General features: G+C 40.7%; 1 protein-coding gene across 3 annotated transcripts in view; it reads right to left on the bottom strand.

Annotated features, from left to right (window-relative positions):
• The window catches only part of CAMK1D (calcium/calmodulin dependent protein kinase ID), a 413,163-nt gene that overhangs the window by 148,298 nt on the left and 244,073 nt on the right, over window positions 1-20,792 (bottom strand). For all 3 annotated transcript variants that reach the window (XR_015722456.1, XM_045793936.2, XM_045793937.2), the window contains one exon: window positions 11,002-11,076. Coding sequence is in view for 2 of the 3 variants with exons in the window: in XM_045793936.2 (XP_045649892.1) it covers window positions 11,002-11,076 (75 nt within the window). In the remaining variant the exon portion in view is untranslated. The remainder of the gene's footprint in view (window positions 1-11,001; window positions 11,077-20,792) is intronic.

Consider the following 20,792-nt stretch of genomic DNA (forward strand, 5'->3'; position numbering starts at 1 on the left):
CAACAAAAAAAATGTTCGCAATTGTTCTATAATGTATGGGATATTTAAATTGCACATACTTTAAAGATCTCATTAGAAATGTAATAAAAGTTTTTATTTAAATTCCAGTTAGTTAACATACAGTGTAACATTAGCTTCAGGTGTAAAATCTAGTGATTCATCAGTTACACACAACACCCAGTGTCCGTCAGAAGTGCCTTCCTTAATATCCATCACTCAATTACCCCATTCCCTTACCCACCTCCTTTCTAGCAACCCTCAGTTTGTTCCCTATAGTTAAGAATCTCTTATGGTGGGACACCTGGGTGGCATAGTCAGTTAAGCATCTAATTCTTGGTTTTGGCTCAGGAGGTGATCTCAGGGTTCTGAGCTCAAACCCCCTGTAAGGCTTAACTATAGGAAACAAACTGAGGGTTGCTGGAGGGGAGGATGGGGGTTTAGTGATGGGGTAATGGGGTGATGGGCAACAAGGAGGGCGCTTGAAGTAATGAGCACTGGGTGTTGTATGCAACTGATGAATCACTGAATTCTACCTCTGACACTAATAATACAGTAGGTTAATTAAATCTAATTTAAATTTAAAAAAAAGAAATGTAATAAAAGATGTTAAATTTCGTCCAAATTGGACAGAATGGACAAGAGGATATTTAGAAAGGCACTGTGAAAATCTTTAAGTAAAAAATGATTGTTTTAAAAACATTGTTATAAAAAGTAATAACTGGGGGGCGCCTGGGTGGCTCAGTTGCTAAGTGTCTGACTCTTGGGTTCAGCCCAGATAATGATCTCAGGGCAGTGAGACTGAGCCCCTCATTGGGCTCCAGGCTCAACACGGAACCTTCTTAAGATTCTCTCTCTCCCTCTCTGCTCTCTTTCTCTCCAAAAAAAAAAAATAATAAATAAATAAAAACTATTACAAGACACAAAGGAGACTATTATACAATGATAAGAAGGTCAATTCACCAAGAAGACACAAGCACCATACATCCACAGAACATCAGAGTTCCAAAATACATGAAGCAAACATTGACAGAATTGCAGAGAGAAGAAGACAGCTCTATAAAAATAGTAGGAGACCTCTGTACTCTAATCTCCATAGCAGACAGAACAACCAGACAGAACATCAGTTAGGAAATCGAGGACGTGAATAACACCAAAGACCAGTTGGGCCCAACAGACACACACAGAATGCCATCCAACAAGAGCAAAATACACATTTTTTCCCAAGTTCACACAGAACATTTTCCACCATATGCTAGGCAAAAAAACAAGGCTTAATAATTTTTAAAAGACTGAAAATCATACAAAGTATCTTTTCCAAGCACAGTGGAAGGGAACTAGGAAATCGATAGCAGAAAGAAAACTGGAAAATTCACAAAAACATAGAAATTAAACAACACTCTCTTAAACAGCCACGGGGTCAAAGAAGAAATCATAGGGAAATGAGAAAATATCTTGAGACAAATGAAAATGAAAACACAGCATACCAAAATCTATTGGATACAGCAAAAGCAGTGCTAAGGGGGAAATTTATAGTCATAAATGCTTACATTAAAAGAGAATAAAGTGCTCAGAAAACATGATAGTATACTAGAAATTTCATAGACTTGAACCTGGTAAATGTGGTGCATGTTGATAATGGACCTTGGTTTTCTTTTTTCTTTACCTTCTTAGCTCTCTAAGGCCTTGATATATATTCAATGGTTTTTCCATTGAATAGGAGAGGCAGGAGAGGAAAAAATAACAACATATATTAAATTACTAGCCTGGAGGATGACAAAGCAGCAGCAGCAGAGCCCAAAGTGCTCAACTTCCCCCCCAAAACTGGACCCCTTACAGACTGGACCCTACCATGGACTCATAGACTGGACACCCCCCCCCAACAGACTGGACCCCTTACAGTTTGGACCCCCATGGACTGAACTCCTCACAAACTGAATCCCCTCACAGACTGGACCCCCTTACAGACAGAACCCCTCACAGACTGACCCCCTCAGAGACAGGACCCCTCACAGACTGGACCCCCTCAGAGACAGGACCCCTCACAGACCGGACCCCCTCAAAGACTAGACCCTCTTACAGACAGAACCCCTCACAGACTGGACCCCTTCACAGACTAAACTCCTCATGTCCCACCCAGGCTCCTTAACACTTCTCCTTGTATCAGCGCTTCAGCCTGGAACACAGTCCCCACCCCACCTATGCCCAGCACATCCATCTGGGTTGTCCTAATCACCCTCTCCCCAAGGGTATTTCCTCTACACAACCCTCCCTGTGACCCAGAGTCCCTGCACAATCCCCAAGGGGGGGTGGTTGTGCATCATGATGGCTCCTCCACAAAGAAAACCACTGGAGAGATCAGCTGTGCCTCCAACCCCTTCCTACCCATCCAATACTAAACAAAAGTCACTAGCCCCCAGGTTCTCAATTAGTGTCTGTTGTGAACAAAGATAGGATTTTGGAAATTTATATGTAAATATATTAAGGTGTCATACGCAGAACCACTTTTGTCTTCATTATTACACTTGGCTATTTAAAAAGACCTTCTTTGGGAGTAATAATTTGTATTCTAATTACAAGTGTTTCTGCAAACACACTGTATGAATTATGAATATAATATCCACATGCAGCTAACACTGGAAACCCCCCCAAACAGGCAATGGTTCAAACAGCTTCATGCAGACGCCAGTGGAGTGGATAAACCATATTTTTCTCTTAGAAGCTGCAGTCATTTTCACGTCTTGGACTACTCAGGAATCTAAAATTTTTTAAAGAAAGTGCATTTAATTATCAGTGTTTCGAGTTCAGCAGGTAACGTCTACATATCTTAATATTAACATGAAATGAAATTGTAGAAATATTTGTATCTTATGTGGAATATACATAATACAACATATCTAATATTGGTAAAACATGCTCATCCATTCCTTCATTAACTGACAAAATTATTTAAGAAAGAAACATGATCATTGCTGCATATGTTGAGATTAGTTTAGCGATTTCTTGTGATATTATTTCGTAAACTTTTCCTCCTCACAAACCATGACAAAATACAAGGCATTTTCTAGTTAGCTCGGCTTTTAAAATACTTATTAAATCATAAACAATAATTTTTCCAAGTAAACCAAACTATTCACATTAGTATTACCCACAAGATTTTTTTCCTGGAAAATATCAGCGGTGTATTGTATTACGCTGGTTAAGTGCATTCACTGGGTCACTTGCTGGCTTGCGTAAATGATCCAACCTCTCTGCTCAGGTTCTTCTTGTAAAATCAGGATAAAAGTGGCTCCTGGGGTCCCCGGGGGGCTCAGTTGGTTAAGTGTCTGCTTTCGTCTCAGGTCATGAACCTGGCCAGAGTCCTGGAATCGAGGCCTGCAATGGGTTCCCTGCTCAGTGAGGAGTCTGCTTTTCCCTCTCCCTCTGCCCCCCCGCCCCGCTTCTGCATGCTCGCTCACTCTCACTCTCTCACTCATTCTCTCTCTCTCAAATAAATGAATAAATAATATTTTTTAAAGTGACTCCTAAGTTTTTTGTAAGGGTTAAATGAGTGGATATGTGTTATCCATTATGCCTTTTATATGTAATTATATTAATTGAACAAATACGTATTAAATGCCTACCGTACCACGCAAGCACTGTTCTAGCAGAGAACAAAGGTGAGAGAAATTTTCCGAGCTTGACAAGTGCTGTAGAGAAAAATCAAGTTGGGGGAGGGAGTAGCTGTCTCATAAAGGAAATCTAGAGAATACCTCAATGAGAAGGTGTTATCTGGCAAAATTTTGAATATTTCCTTCATTCCATGATAGCATTAAGTTCTCTAAGGGAAAGTGTTCCGAGCAGAGAGAATAGCAAGGACAAAGTCCCACAGTGGTGCCGGCTTTGCATCTTTGAGGACCAGCAAGGAGGCCGGTGTGGCTGCAGGTGAATGAGATCACGAGAGAGGAGGGGAAGATGAGGTCAGAGAGGTGACCAGGGGTGCAGGGCACAGAATGTCGCCCTAAAGACTTTGGTCTTTTACCCTGAGATGGGAAGCAAATGGGAGTTTTCAACAGAAGCACAGCAAAGTCTGGCTGATCTTCTAAGAAAGAACAGTGCGGTGAAGAGGGTTGTGGGGAGAAAGCAAAGTTTTATGGATGATGGTGGCTTGAATCAGGGTGATAGCTGTGGAGGTGATGGGAAAGCGGTTAGACTGTTGACGGTCCCAAGCTGGGGCCACGGGATTTGCCAATGGGTAGGACTGCGGGACGGAAGAGCAAAAGATGAGTCAAGGATGACTGTGGCTTTTGGCCTAAACAACTTAGAAGAACCGAGTTGCCATTTGCTAAGATGAGCTAGACAGCAGGAGAAGCAGATTTTGTGTAAAATTCGGGAGTTTATTTTGGACCTGGTAAGTGAGTGATGCTTATTACACAGCCAAGAGGAACTCTTGAGCAGAAAGTTGGATATACATGCATGGTTTCAGGGGACAAGCCCAGGCTGATGATAGAAATTCGGGAGTGACCCATATATAGAAAGTTAAGTCTTATCGAAAATATGATCTCATTCAATAGAGAATAAAAGATTTTTTAAGGAAAAAATAAATCATTCTGCTATATCCTTTGAATTGTACCAGCCTGAAGTATATTTTACATCCCACTCTGGTATAGACATCAAAGTGAGGGAGTTGAGTGGTGTCCTTCATCATCTCCAAATATATGGGCCGATATTCCACAACCAAAGTCAGATGAGGAATAAAGTCTAAACAAACGGACTTCTCATCTGTAACTTATCTCAATGTCATACTGACCCTATACTATCTAAGGAAGAATGGTCCAAGAATTAGCATTCTGAACAAAAAAAAAGATCATTCTCCAAAAACCCAAATAAAATCGTAAATATAGACCACCATAAACAATCAAGTCTCTTCTGCTGTAGCAGCAAAGGAACAAGTACACTGTAGTACTCAGAATTGAAACAGCAATTAGCTAAGTAATAAAATTAGGGTGCTGAGCATCCCCTGCTATATGACAGCATCAGTGCCCAAGATGATGTTTGCTAAGAAACCAAAAACCACCCCAGCACAAATGTTGTGAAATAAACCCCCTCACATGTTGCGCTCTAGACACTCCCCAAGTATTTAGAAACAAAATCAATCAAATCAAGTCAGTTAGAAAAAGAAAATATTTCAGAATAAATCTAACAAAGATAAAGAAGGCTTACACACTGAAAACTATATAACATTAAGAGAAATGAAAGATTTAATAAATGAGGGATTGACCATGTTTATGGGTTAAAACACTTGATTTTTTTAAGTTGTCCATTGGTTCCAGACTAATATACAGATTCAATGCAATCCCAAATTCCCACAAGCCTTTCTGCAAAATAAACAAGTAGATAGATAGATAAACTGATTCTGACATTCATATGAAAATGCAGACAATCTTGAATATCCAAAGCAATTTTTAAAAAGATTTATTGATTTATTTCAGAGAGAGAGACACAGAGAGAGAAGCAGACTCTCCGCTGAGTGCAGAGCCTGACAAAGGGCTCGATACCATGACCCTGAGATCATGACCTGAACAGAAATCAAGTCAGATGCTTAACCGACTGAGCCACCCAGGCTCCCATAGAATACCCTAAGCAAGAAAATAATAATTATTTTAAACAATAATAACAAAGTTAGAGGACTATGATCCCTGATTTCAAGACTTACAAGAGAGCTACAGTAAACGAGTTGGTATGGTATTGAGAAAGGCAATAGAATAGAATGAGCCCAGAAATTAAGTCGGCCTTATATGGTCAATTGATTTTTGACAAAGGTACCAAGGCAATTAATTGAGAAAAGAAAAGTCTTTTTAACAAATGGTGTTGAAAACTGGATATCCCAACAGAAAAATTAAAGAATATCATCCTTACTTCACATCATACATTAAAATTAACTTGAAATTGATCTTGTAATAGACCTAAAGTGGAAAAATTAGAACTATACAACTTCTAGAAGAAAAGAACATTTGCAACCTTAGGGCAGGCAAAGACTTACAGGGCACAAAAATCACGAACCATAAGAGAAAATAAATAAATTGATGAGTTGAACTTTATCACGATTAAAACTTCCTATTCAAATGGCACCATGAAGAATTAGGTGTTGGTTTCTTGGATATGACGCCAAAGGCATAAGTGACAAAAGAAAAAATGAGCTGATCTACATTAATATTAAAAAACTTTGGTGCTACAAGCGATACTACTGAGAAAGTAAAAGGACAATCCACAAGACAGGAGAAAATATTTTAATGTATGTCTAATAAGGGACTTACAGTAGGATATATAAAGAAGTCTTACAGCTCAAAAACAAAAGGCGAACAACCCAATTTAAAAATGCATAAGGTATTTGAATAGATATTTCTCTAAACGAGATATACAAGTGTCCAATAAGCACATGAAAAGACGATCAACGTCATTAGTCATCAGGGAAAGGTAAATCAAAACTGCAATGAGGTGTCACTTCACACCCACAAGGATGGCTATCAATGGAGAGACAAATAATAAACAAGTCTTAGAGAGGGTGTGGGGACACTGGAATCCTGACACACTGCTCATGGGATTGTAAAATGGTGTAGTCACTTCAAAACACAGTTCAGAAGTTTCTCAAAATGTTCAAATAGAGTTACCATTTGACCCAGTCGTTCACTCCTAGGTATATACCCAAGGGAAATGAAAACATATGGTCACACAAAAATTTGTACATGGAAATGTCTAGCATCATTATCATTAATAGCTGAAAAGTATAAACCACTAAATGTCCATCAGTCAATAAATGGATAAATAAAATGTGATATATCCATATAATGGGATATTATCTGGCCCATAAAAGGAAATAAAATATCGACACATGCTACAACATGGATAAATCCTGAAAACATTGAGCCACATGAAAGAAGAGTCACCAAAGGCCACACATCATATGATCCAGAATAGGCAGACCCATGGGAACAGAAAGTAAGAGGCTGGGGAGAGAAGAACTGGGAGTCACTGCTCATGGGTATGGATCTCTTTCAGTTATTCTCCTTTAGAACATAAAGTGTTCTAAAATTAGACTGTGTGATGGTTGTTCAACCCTGTGACTAAAACGAAAACCACTGAGTTGTACACTTTAAATGCATGAATTGTATGGCATGTGGATTATACCTCAAGAAAGCTAGTTTTTTTTTAAAAGGCTCCATTAAGAAAACAAAAAGAGCAAGCTACACAATGGGAGAAAAATTCATATTACATATATCTGACAAAAGGTAGAATACATAAAGAACACGTACAGCCCAATAATAAGATAATAAACAATCCAATAAAAAGTGAGCAAAGATCTGAAGAGACACCTTACCAGAGAAGATATGCAAATGGCCCATCGGGATATAAAGAGTGATCACCACCATTTATCAGCAGGGAAACGCAAATTAAATAACTGTGAGATACGACTATATACCCATTAGAATGTCTAAAATTGAAAACACAAAGTATGAAGGGTTGATAGGAATACACAGTAACAAGAACTTATATACACTGTTGACAAAAATGTAAAATGGTAAAACCACTTTGGAAAACTGATCTTAAAAAGTTCAAGTTAACCCCTACTCTGTGGCCCACTCATTCTGTTCCTAGCTCGTCACCCAAACAGAGACCCACCCCAAGGCTGTCCATGAATGTTCATAGCGGCTTTGTTCTAACAGCCCCCAGACTGGAAATAATCCAAATGTCCAGCAACAGCAAATGGATAAACTGTGGACTAGTTGTAATGATGGAATACTACTCTGCAATGAAAAAGAACAAACTCCTGACCATGCTACCGCACGAATGAATGTCAGTAAGTATGATGAGTGAAATGAGCGGTGCACAAAATGTACTGCTATATAATCCCATTTACGTAATATTTTAGAAAATGCAAAATCATCTTTAATGAGTCTAAATGGTTGCCTCCACAGTCAGGGATAAGGAAGGGAACACATCAAAGGGCAAAAGGGATCTTTGGGGTGATGGAAATTTCCTGGTTTGGGTTATGGTGGTGGTTTGGCCAGTATGATTCACTCTGACATCCATCACTGAATTGTTCACTTTAAATGGGTGCAACTCAACAAAGTTGATTTTTAAAAAAAGGAATGAGAACCAATGGAAGAAGAATTTATACACAAGTTAACAGATGGCAATTAGCAAATCCAATGTTTGTGTAAATAGCGCCTCTAAACTTCTCAACGGTGCGCATAAATCGTGTTCTCCTTAAGCACTTCAAGCATTCCTTGCCCCTAGATCTGGATTCTGTCACTAACTTGCCCGACAAGCCTCATATTGTACCCCCAATAGTTAATTCTAGCCCAACTCCTCTGGGCTATTACAAATTCTGAACGAATGTGATCCATATTGAGAAGGTTTTAGGATAATTGCAAAAAAGAGGATAAATCCCTGATAGAAAAGCTCGGTGAAGGGGTAAGGACAGCTGTGCTCCAAGAAGACTTCAAAACTGTGTCCCCAGGTTCGTTCCATTCCAGTCCCTTTTACGCTCTCATGCTGACTTATCTTTACATAAACTGCCACTGGTAAGTATACAATCAAATTGCTTAGAAAGTTGGAATTTAAATCTACTCGCACTTCATCTTGTAAAACGAAAGACCATCTGCAGAGATACTAATGAAATGAGACAGATGTCCGTAAAGAAACATTCTGTATTGAGGACTGGCTATTTATGGCACTCTTTATTTTTAATACATTTTTATTTTTTATACATTTTTCTCATTCAGGACTCCCTATATCTTTCTGAAGTAAATATTATGATGACGATGATGTCAATATTATTATTTCTTTCCATTAAGGAAACGGATACTCAGAGAAGCCCAGTTATTTGCCCAAATTCACCCACCTAGTAAGAGGCAGAGCTGAGACTTACATAAAGGGGGATGCCTTCGACTGATTTAGTGACAGATCCATAAACAGAACTTAGAGCAAGGGAATACATATAGCACTGGATTCAAGTACTAATTCTTTTTTTTTTTTCCCATACTAATGAAAAAGCACACATTTAAATATACTGCTGACATTTTGTGGGGCTTTTTCTTGTCATTAAAATGTCAGATTCTTCCCACTGGGAAGTCAATATTTGGTGAGAAAGTGGTTCACTTGCTTCTTTAAGAGGAGCCTTTATTGTTAGAAAGAAAACCACAGGCCCAAAATGGCACCGTTAGGTTAAGGCCCCAAGTCAATAAACCAAGACTTAATACATAACCTAACGGCAGTTTCAATCCCCCAGGAATGTAATTTTTAATCAGTCAATATAGAATTTTCTGGTCAATACTAGGAAATTTACTGATCTTTATAGATCCCTTCTATTCCCTTTAGGAAAGCAACCTTGCCTAAACAATGCATTCCTTGTTAATAAATCCCTTTTGCCCCCCACCTTTTTCAATGCTCTTTGCCTTTAAAAACCTTTCTTTTGTTTAGCTCAGTGGAGCTCTCTACTTGCTAGATGGGATGTTTGCCCAACTCATGAATTATTTAATAAAACCAACTAGATCTTCATATTTACTCGGTTGAATTTTGTTTAACACCGTATAAAACAAAGTCACATGAGCTTCTAGGTAGTATCCCAAATTTGGGGAGAGCTATTGCTCTCAAGGAAGAATCCAGAATGTGACAAATTATAAAACAAACTGTATAGCAAGGAACTAGGAAAGATGGCATTTAGGTAATCAGGAATTAATGAGGAACCAGGAGTCAAAACCGCTTAAATCACCAGTCTCACGGCTGACACTAACACCCAAAGCTATAAAACTGGTCACTGCTGTGGGAAACAAAGGCAAAAGAAAAAAAAATTACATTTCCTTACTACTTACAGCCCATTGACAAGTCCTTAGAATAGGAAGAGTGACATTCCTCTAGGAACTCAGCTGCCTGGATGTTAATACTTTGCTTAGGGCAAGAGACAATTTAGCCCAACCCCCCTCCCCCTCCACCCCCCTCAATCCTGGAAGTTTACTTCAACATATAAAAATTCCTTTGGAAACTTCCTTTGTCTCTACCCCTCCCCCAAAATACACTTTGGCAATCATTCTCCAAGCATATGGCCCACTGATAGACATCTGAAAAGTTTCATGACTGAGTTTTTACTGAACAGTCATAAATGACCTTTTCCTAACAATAGCCACCCCCCTCAGGATCCTGGAAACCTTGTTTCCAAAATACCTTGGAGGTTTGTGCTGTTCCTAACCCCCTCCCAACTTGAAAGTATATAATGAGTCACCCCACCCGTCACAACCCCAGTTAAGCTCTTTCTGCCCAGGGGTCCTATCCGGTGCTTTAATAAAACCACCTTTTTGCCCTGAAGACATCTCAAGAATTCTTTCTTGGCCACTGGCTCTGAACCCCAACATTTTCCTACATCAGTTACCACCTAGGATAGTCACTTAACAAAGAAAAATCGTCCACATGCTTCCAGTCTGGACACTTTAAAAAATGTTCGTACAAAAATGTCCTACAATGTCCTATAAAAATGCTCATGCAAAAAAAAAAAACTCCAAAAAAACAAAACCTACTAGTGGGGAGAGGAGGCTAATTTCATTTAACAGTTTGTGTGTTACATTTACATGTGTCTTACATGTTCGGGTCAAGGTCCAACCTGAATATTCAGCTTTCTTATTTCTTCCCTCTCCTGGTAACCTCCAGCATTACTGGGATGCAAAAATCATCTGCTGGGGGTGACAATGTCACAGTCTGACCCAACTAGACTTGTCTTATACCTGGCACGAGATCCAGTTCAGTCCCATGTGCGTTTATCTGGCGGCAGAGTAGATGGAAGGACAGAGCCCACGGCTACCATCTGCTGCCCTCCCCCAGCATCCCTCGAAATGAAGACAAGGTGGGAGTTTCTCCTAGAGACGGGAGCAGAGTGTACCTCGCAGTGGGCCCACGGAAGTGTTTCCAGGAAGCAACATTTGGACCTCCCCTCGCCCCCTTCCACACTCCTCAAGCAGATGAGGTACTTACAGCTGCATGACCAAGTACAAGTGATTTGGGCTTTCGTAAATGTCCTCCAGGGCGACAATGTTTTCATGCTTAATCCTGAAACAGAAAAAAGCACACACAAACAGAAGAGTGAGTATAGCGAGTCACAGAAACTTTTAAAAACAGACGTCATTAAAGCAGCAAGTTCTAAGACAGAATCCAAACTCCTTAAGGTCAGTGACCTTTGTGACTCCGCACAAGCTTGTCCCCAAACTTCCTTCCAGATCTAAGTCTCAACATTGCTCTCCTGCTCTCTGCTCCTCTTCCTGAGGTGCTATACCTCCCAACATAGCACCCCCAGATTGTTGTCCCTGCATTCACTCAGCTGAAACCCAACCGTGGGCCAACCCTGTAAAAAACCTCTTACACGTTTCAGGGCCCAACTCAACTGCTGAGCCCCCGTGGGCAATGTAATTGCTCCCTCCCTCTGGAGTCCCGCAGTGGCCCTCCCAGTGACCCGTTCACTGTATGCTCACCAAGCCCAGACCCCTCTCAGGCCGGGTGAGCCAGGGAATAGCTTCACTGTCACGTCCATGACTCCAGTGCGGGCAGAGGAAAACCAGACTGACCCCTCAGGGGTTCTAGTCACCACCACCACCAAAGGTCAACCCAAGACCCCAAGCCAACTAGATTGCTTCTAATCAAAACGTGGTTCCCAGACACAGCACGGGCATCTCCTGGGAGCTTGTTAGAAATGCAAATTCTCAGGCCCCCACCCTGGTCAAACAGATCCTGAAGCCCTGAGGACAGAGCCCAGGAACTGGTTCCGTAAGATTCTCAGATGATCTGTATGCACAAAGCAGAAAATCGGTCGGTGGTCAACCCCGTGCTTTTCAAGCCTCAGTGTGGGGGAGAATCACCCGGGATTCTGGCTGCCCGGCCCATTTTGATCCAGTGGGGCTGGGGCAGGCCTGAGCGTCTGCATTTCTAACATGTTCCCACGAGATGCTGACGCTTCTGGTCTGAGTCGAGTAGCAAAGTCCTGACTGCAGAACCAAGAGAGAAGGAAACATTCTAATGCCAGCCCCTGGAACTACCCATTAAGAGTAGCTTTTGCTCAGAATAGAAGGCTTGCTATTTATTTTAAAGCATTTGAGAGAAGAATCACTTCATTGCTCTATGAGCTAATGAACTCTTACCACAAGCCTTTCACTGAAGGGACTACTGAACCACATAAAAGCAAGCATTTCACATGCAGACCTCCCCCAACCCCCGAAAGCAGGGACTGCGTCTTACTTATTTTGTTTCCCCTCATACTTAGCATCTATCTGCTTAATAAATATCGGCTGAATGAATGAATGATATTTAAAGGCTCTCCCTCCTCAACAGCAAGAATCATTATTTACTTGCGGAAAAATGGAGGCAATTTTCCTAAGTGTGAGCTGTCTTTCCCTCAAATAGAAGTTTATAAGGTGGAACAAACCAGAATGTTATCGTCCCTCCGAGCAGATGAGAGAAGAGAACAAAACACGTAACTGAGGGCAGCAATGTTTTACTCTGATTTCTACAGCTCTGATTAGTCAACGTGGGTGTTCGCAGGAGCAGAGATGACAGATTACACAAAATTCACATTTCATGTGACTCTTGCGCACAGAGCTACAGCCTAATATTTACTTGTGAGCAGTGGTTACTTTGCTACCGGAGCAAAATAATATCCAAGTTATGTAAATAATTTATATAATAATATTATATACATAATATAATAACAGTATATCTTAGGAACCAAGTGAACTATGCTACCAAGGAAACCATGACAAATTAAGTTAGGACTGCTGAGATCCTAGATGTTTATGGAATGATCATTATTGGATATCCTGAGAGAATTATGACCACAAAAAGTATACAGCCTATGGACGTTTCCCATTTTTCAGTTTTTAAAAATTTGCAAAAAGAATCCTTCCCAGGTTCACAAACATTTTTTCAGTGAGGTTAATTTAGGGGTTCACGAAAAGCTTAGACTTACGGAGGGATATGAAATAGTCAGGTTTACCTGAAGGGCTACCAGATAAAATGTGGGGCACCCGGTTATGCTTCATACTAGAGGAACAACAAATACTTTTTTTCAGTGTATGTCTCAAATACTGCATTGTTGTTTGGCTGACATTCAAAAGTGACTGGGCACCCTGCATTTTCATGTGCTAAATCTGACCACCCTGGTTACATGAATCACAGTCAATAAGCCTCTAAACTGAGCTTAGAGATTCGTACCTGCTGTCCCACCTCCCCTCAGAGGTTGAGCCAAGAAGGCTGTTTGGAGTATAGCCATTAATACAGATTCAACTATATACAAAGAATCAACTCTGTGCAAAGCACCTGCCCAGCCAAATAGGAGACTCTGATAAATTAAGAACATAATCCCTTCTTTGGTGCAAGGGATAGAGAAATTAAAGTCTACTTAACCTGCCATTCTTACATGGGTCCTGGCCGTGGCTCCTGACTCTCCCTCTCAACTAATAAACCAAGCAGTCAAGCAACTGTCATTTACTGAGTTTCTGCTATGCTTCTGGAAGAATACGAGAAAAATATAAAATAAAATTTTGCCCTCAAAAGACTTATCACCTAGATGGAGAGACCCACGAAGCAGTAAGGAAAAAACTAAATGCTAAACTCTGTAGCACTGCTGTTAAGTTCAGAAGAAGCAAGACCCAGGATGAGCCAGAAGTACAGCGAAGGCCTCAAAACATGATGGGCATCGTGCTGGATGGGTGATGTTTGAATAAGCATACTGCAGAAATGTCAAAGAAAGCCTCCCGTGGCCTCTGAAATGTCTCTTAAGAAAAGTGGCTTCACTAACTTGTGGATGTTAGAACGTGATAGAAGAAAACTTTCTGGCCCCAACAACTGTTCTTAGGTACATTGTTCCACCCTCAGACTCTTTTAAGATACACAAAAACCGAGCTTAAAGTTTTAGCCTTGGGTATCTAGGTTGGCTTCACGAGCGTCAGAGGAATGTCCACCCACACACGTCTGGGCGCTCACCACGTACCAGGCACTGTGTCAGGAGTCCCAAGAGCGCAAGGTCAGCCCTCGTGGGGCTCACACAGGTGGGCTTCCAGCTACAGTAAGGACGCCTCCCATCCAGCCTTTCTTATATTTACCAGGAGTCAGTCTCCTTGTAATGAGTGGTGACTCCTGGGAGAGACAGAGAACAAGCTGACACCCTCTTCTCGTACTTCTGCAAGTACTGGAGGGATATAACATTTGCTTAGGGTTCTCTCCCTCTGGCTGCCCAGTCCTCCTCCACCATGATTTATATTCCTCTCATCCTGCTGTTGGCACTCTCCAGAACTGAGAGAGTGATCCCAGTGTAAATTATAGCACCAAGAATAGGGTATTAAATGAGAGAGGTGAACTATTAACCATCGTGAGTGGATGCTATACTTTTGCAAATAAAGCCTAATATTAGGTTCGTTTTTTTTTTTTTAAGCAGTTGCTCAACTGTTGTCATCTAAACAATACAAGCTCCATGGAGATGAGAACTTTCAACTATTTTGTTCACTATCATCTCCCTAAGAGAAAAGTGCATAGAAGGTAGTACTTTCAATACATATTTGTTGAATGAATGAATGAATGAATGAATGAATGAATGAATGAATGAATATTAAGTATTGGGTCAATTAAATGACCACATCAGTTTTACCTGAACTTCTACTAAACAAAATCTCCTTTCTTATTCAGTCCTGAGCTTTTGAGTTTCAAGTCTCAGCTTTAGTTTCATCAAATTCAATCTTTTGGGGTTCCATGAGGTGCTTCATATAATCAAGACTATTCTGAATTTTTATTCTCCTATTACATATATCTAATATTTATTATATCTGTTATATTACTGCCCCTCTCAACTTTGGGCCATCTACATAATTTTGTTGGTACACATCCGTCCCGTATGTCTCTTTTTTTTGAGACAGAGAGCGAGGGAGTGCGCATGTGTGAGCCTGGAGGGGAGAGGGAAAGGGAGAGAATCTTAAGCAGGCTCCATGTCTAGCGCAGAGCTCGATGCAGGGCTCCATCTCACAACACTGAGATCATGACTCGAGTTGAAATCAAGAGTTGGAGACTTAACTGACTGAGCCACCCAGGTGCCCCTCAACCCATATGTCTTGATCCAAATTCCTAAAGTCTTAAATGGGAAGGTTACATGTCAGAGCTGGCCTCTGGTATTATACCAGAGACCCCCCATCAAGATAACCATGACAGGAATCAGCTGGCTTCCACTGCTATCAAGCTGTACACCCAGCAGGACTATCATCGAGACCATATTTTACCATCTTATCCATAAGGAGACAATTAGATTCCTTGCTGAAATGGCATTCCTCAGTTTTACACACCACATAATACTCTTTAAAAGAGAAACGAAACGTTTGGGAAGATTTGTTCTTAGTAAACCCGTGGTGGCTCCTAGCAACCACTACAGTCTTTACTAAATGATCACAAACCATCTGCTTAATTTACTGTTCCAGAACTGTGCTGTGCATTGAAGTCAAAATTCCCGATCTATATATCTCCTAGCCTACCTGTTTTTGTTTGGAAAATCTGCCAACATCTCTTCTATTCTTTTCTCACACATTTCAACTGTGACTCTTTTGTAATAAATGCAATTTTCTCAGTCTCCTGGGATGTGAGACATCTAAATCTAGGGACAAACTAATATTATCACTTTCTTTAGGCCCTACTTACATAGCTGTTTTATATGTAGCATTTACTGAGTGTTAACTACAGACATACCTTGGAGATATTGCCGGTTTGGTTCTAGACCACCACAATAAAGTGAGAATCACAACAAAGAGAGTCAAATGAATTTTTTCGGTTTCCCAGTACATATAAAAGTTTACATTATATTGCAGTCCAGTAAGTGTGCAATAGCATTATGTCTTTTAAAAAAAATCAATGTATAGACACTAGTTTAAAAAAAATATTGTTAGGGCGCCAGTTTCTCTTAGTCAATAGAGCACACAACTCCTGATCTTGGGATCGAGTTCAAGCCCCATGTTGGGCCTAGAGTTTACTTAAAAGAATACATGAATGCTAAGAAAAAAAAAAAAAAAGGTGCTAACCATTGTCTGAACTTTCAGCAAGTCATAAACTTTTTGCTGGTCGAGGGTCTCACCTTGATGTTAATGGTTCTGACTGATCAAGGTGGTGGTTGCTGAAGGCTGGGTTGGCTGTGGCAATTTCTTAAAAATAAAACAATGATGAAGTTTGTTGTGACTGACTCTTCCTTTCACGAACGCTTTCTCTGTAGCATGTGATGCTGTTTGATAGCATTTTACCTACAGTAGAACTTCTTTCGAAAGTGGAATCAGTCCTCTCAAACCCTATTGTTGGTTTACCAACTGGGTTCATATAATATTCTAAATCCTTTGTTGTCATTTCAACAGTCCTCACAGTATCTTCACTAGGAGTGATTCTATCTCAAGGAACTATGTTCTTTGCTCATCCATAAGAAGCAATAATTCCTCATCCATGAACATTTTATCATAAAATTGATGTAATTCAGTCACATTTTCAGGCTTCACTTCAATTCCTGGTTTTCTTGCTTTTTCACCATATCTGCAGTGACTTCCTCCACTGATGTCTTGAACCCCTCAAAATTATTCAAGACAGTTAAAATCACTTCTTCCAAACTCCAGTGTATGTTGATACTTTGACCTCTTCCAAGAATCAGAAATTTTCTTCATGGTATTTAGAATGGTGAATCCTTTCCAGAAGGTTTTCAATTTACTTTGCCCAAATCCATCAGAGGAACCACTATTTATGGCAGCTATAGCCTTACAAAATGTTTTCCTTAAATAATAAGACTTGAAAGTCAAAATGACTCCTGATCCCTGGGCTGCAGAATGGATGTTATATTAACAGGCATGAAAACACCATTCATCTCACCGCGTATCTCTGTTAGAGCTCTTGAGTCACCAGGTGCGTTGTCAATGAGTAGTCATATTTTGAAAGGAATTCTTTGGCCAGGTCACAAAAGCAGGATTAAAATATTCAATACACCATGTTGTAAACAAATGTGCTATCATTCAGGCTTTGTTGTTCCACTGAAAGAACACAGAGTAGATTTAGGATACTTCTTAAAGGCCCTAGATTTTTGGAATGGTAAAGGAGCACTGGCTTCATGCTAAAGTCACCAGCTGCACTGGCCCCTAACAAGAGAGTCAGCCTGTCCTTTGAATTTTGAAGCCAGGCACTGACTTGTCCTCTCTAGCTATGACAGTCCTAGATGGTATCTTCTTCCAATAGAAGGCTGTTCCATCTACACTGAAAATCTGTTGTTTAGTGTAACCACCTTCATTAATGATCTCAGTGGGATCTTCTGGAGAACTTGCTGCAGCTTCTCCATCTGCATTTGCTGCTTCACCTCGTGCTTTGATGTTATGGAGATGACTTCCTTCCTTAAGTATCATTACACAATCTCTACTAGGTTCAAACTTTTCTTCTGCAGCTTCCTCACCTCTCTCAGCCTTCACAGAACTGAAGAGAGTCAGGACCTTGGTCTGGATGAGGCTTTGGCTTAAGGGAATGTTGTGGCTGGTTTCTTCTTCTATCCAAACCACTGAAACTTTCTCCACAGCAGCAATAAGGCTCTTTTGCTTTCTTAGCATTTGTGTGTTCACTGGAGTAGCACCTTTAATTTCCTTCAAGAACTTTTACTTTGCATTTGCAACTTGCCTAATTGTTTGGCCCAAGAGACCTAGCTTTCAGCCTATCTCGGCTTCTGGCATGACTTCCTGAGTTTAATCATTTCTAGCTTTTGATTTACAGTGAGAGATATGTGATTCTTCCTTTCACTTGAACTACTTAAGAGGCCATTCTATGATTATTAATTGACCTAACTTCAATACTGCTGTGTCTCATGGGATAGGAAGGCCGGAGGAGAAGGAAAGAGGTGGGGGAAGGGCAAGTCAAGAATGGAGCAGTCAGAACACACACAACAGTTATGGATGAAGTTTGCCGTCTTGTATGGCATGATTTGTGGTGCCCCAAAACAATTACAATAGTAACATCAAAGATCACTGATCACAGATCACCATAACATATAAAATGAAAACGATTGAAATATTGCAGGAATTACCAAAATGTGACACAGAGACATGAAGCGAGCAAACGCTGTTCAAAAAATGGTACCAATAGACTTTCTCCACACATGGTTGCCACAAGCCTTCAATTTTGTTAATAAAAAACGAACAAACAGAAAACACAATAAATGTAAAGTGCAATAAAATGAGGTGTGCCCTGGGGCACCTGGATGGCTTAGTCCATTGAGCATCTCACTCCTGATCCCAGAGTCGTGAGTTCAAGCCCCATGTTGGGTTCTATGAAAAATGAGGTATGCCTGTATGTGTCAAGGCCATACTAAGTATTTTTCATTATGTTGTTTAATACACCAATCTTATGAAGCAGCTATCTGTGAGATAATAGAAAATATATATTGGTCTCTGTCCCTGGTTGCTGGCACAGAGCTCCTGAAATCTTTGTAATTTCCTAAGTGATAAGAACACTAGGAGCATATCTTGTCCTAATATTTGGTCTTTGACCCCATCCCTGACACAGGGTTTCTAAAACTTGTAAACTTCTGGGTGATAGGAGTGTCTTTTGTTCTAATGAAACTATCTGAGTAGGTTCCTGGATAGCTCCTTGGTGAGAGCTGGCCACTGGATAAACCAAGTCATGATTGGAATTTTCAGCCCTGTCCTCCTTTCTCTGGAGAGGCGACAAGGGTTGAAAACAGAGTATAATGATCCATTATACCTCCATGATGAAACTTCCATGATAGCTCAAAAGTACAGGGTTCAGAGAGCTTCCAGGTGGGCAAACATGTCTATACCGGGAGGGTGACATACCCTAAATCCACAGAGACAGAAGGTTCTATGCTTGGTACACTCCTAGACCTCACCCTGTGTATCTCATCTGGCTGTTCATCTGTTTCCCTGAGTTCTGTGAGCCACTCTAGCAAATTAATAGAACCCAAGGAGGGGGTCACTGGAACCTCCACTCTCGAGCCGAAACACAAATGGCAACCTGGGCTTGAACTGACATCTGAAGTGTGTGCTCCTGTACTGCGGGCGGTCCTGCGGGACTGAGCCCTTAACCTATGGGATCCGACTCTACCTCTGGGAAGATAGGGTTAGAACTGAGTTAAACTGTAGGACACCCAGATGATGTCCAAGAATTGCTTGATGCAGGGGTGGGGTGGGGGGCACCCATACACATTTAGTGGTCAGAAGTGAACTACTGCAGTGTTCTGTGTAAGTAAAAAAGGCGGATGCATAGGGAAGAACACACAATAGGGAAGAGCTGGGGTTTTCCCTATACAGGAGAGAGTAAATTGAAAAAACTTAGTTCAGTCTATCATTCCCCTCATTTGTAAAAGAGGAAAACTAAGGCTCCAAGACATGAAGTACGTATTCCAAGGTCACACAACTGGGAATTGGAATTGTTGAGAGTCTAACTCCCGAGCGCATGTTAAAGCACTTATACTATAACTTTCTGTTAACTAAGTTATAATGAGAATATGGAGGAGCACATATAAATTCAGTTATTTGTATGAAATCATGACACCTAAAGTCAGGGTGTTAAATTTCATAACTAATGATACAATATCCACATCTGGGAGTGCAGAGATTTGAACTATTCTAAAATCTAGTGGAAGTTCTCAAGACACTTGGTTATAAATATCCTGACAGATGAAATCCCAGTGGGTCAAAGTAAACCAGAGTAAGAGATATTCAGAAGCAGAAGGAATAGTTAGGAGTCCAGAAATTATAGTTAGAAAGGGCCTAGGGGCACCTGGATGGCTCAGTCGTTGAGTGACTGACTCTTGGTTTTGATTCAGGTCATGATCTCATGGGTCGTGGGATGGAGCCCCTACCGGGCTTTGCACTCAGTGGGGAATCTGCTTAAAGATTTTCTCCCTCTGGTCCTCCCCAGCTCACGTGCTCGTGTTCTCCCTCTCTCTCTCTCTCAAATAAACATAGAAAGAAAGAAAGAAAGAAAGAAAGAAAGAAAGAAAGAAAGAAAGAAAGAAAGGAAGGAAGGAAGGAAGGAAGGAAGGAAGGAAGGAAGGAAGGAAGAAAGAAAGAAAGAAAGAAAGAAAGAAAGAAAGAAAGAAAGAAACTTCTATCAGCTCAGATCTGCCAGTGTCATCAAAAGGAAGAATAAAATGGACCGAGAGAAAAGGCAGGGATGTCAGCTACAAGCAAATGGCAAACCAAGATGCCATTAACCTTGCATAGCTTATACAGCTAAATCCTGTAGTTCAGCATTCAGTCTTTCTAAAATATGGCCAAAAGGACATTCATACCCAAGGAATGTTCATCCCCAAACAACAAACCTTTCTAAAGTGCTCATATTTCAAAGGAACAATGTCACTAAAAACAACCTTGGGTGATAAAAATAACCTCACTTAATTTTAATCACTTAGCATCTACCAGGACCAAAGTAAACACTAGCTGATAACATCTATGTACAGAAGGTAGATGTTTTGTATGGCAGTCTATGCTGAAGTCTCCATAATTCCCAATAAAAGACAGCTGAGCTGGATAGAGGGAAGTGGGCCCAGGCTATGGGGGGGCAGGGCGGGAGAGAGAGAAGCTGAATGGGAGTACAGCATATATGGGCATTGATGCAGACGCCTGCGTGCATGGTAACTGACAGCCAAGCAAGAAATCCCCAGAAAGAGCCAGGAAAACATTTTAAAGTTAATTCATGCAACAAATCGTACCAAATGCACAAGTTGGCCCCGTTCCAAAGCCCCCAAGCTGGAGGGAGTATCAGGA

This window comes from Ursus americanus, chromosome 31 (assembly GCF_024610735.1).
Source record: "Ursus americanus isolate L20-20 chromosome 31, mUrsAme1.1.p, whole genome shotgun sequence".
Taxonomy (NCBI): domain Eukaryota; kingdom Metazoa; phylum Chordata; class Mammalia; order Carnivora; family Ursidae; genus Ursus; species Ursus americanus.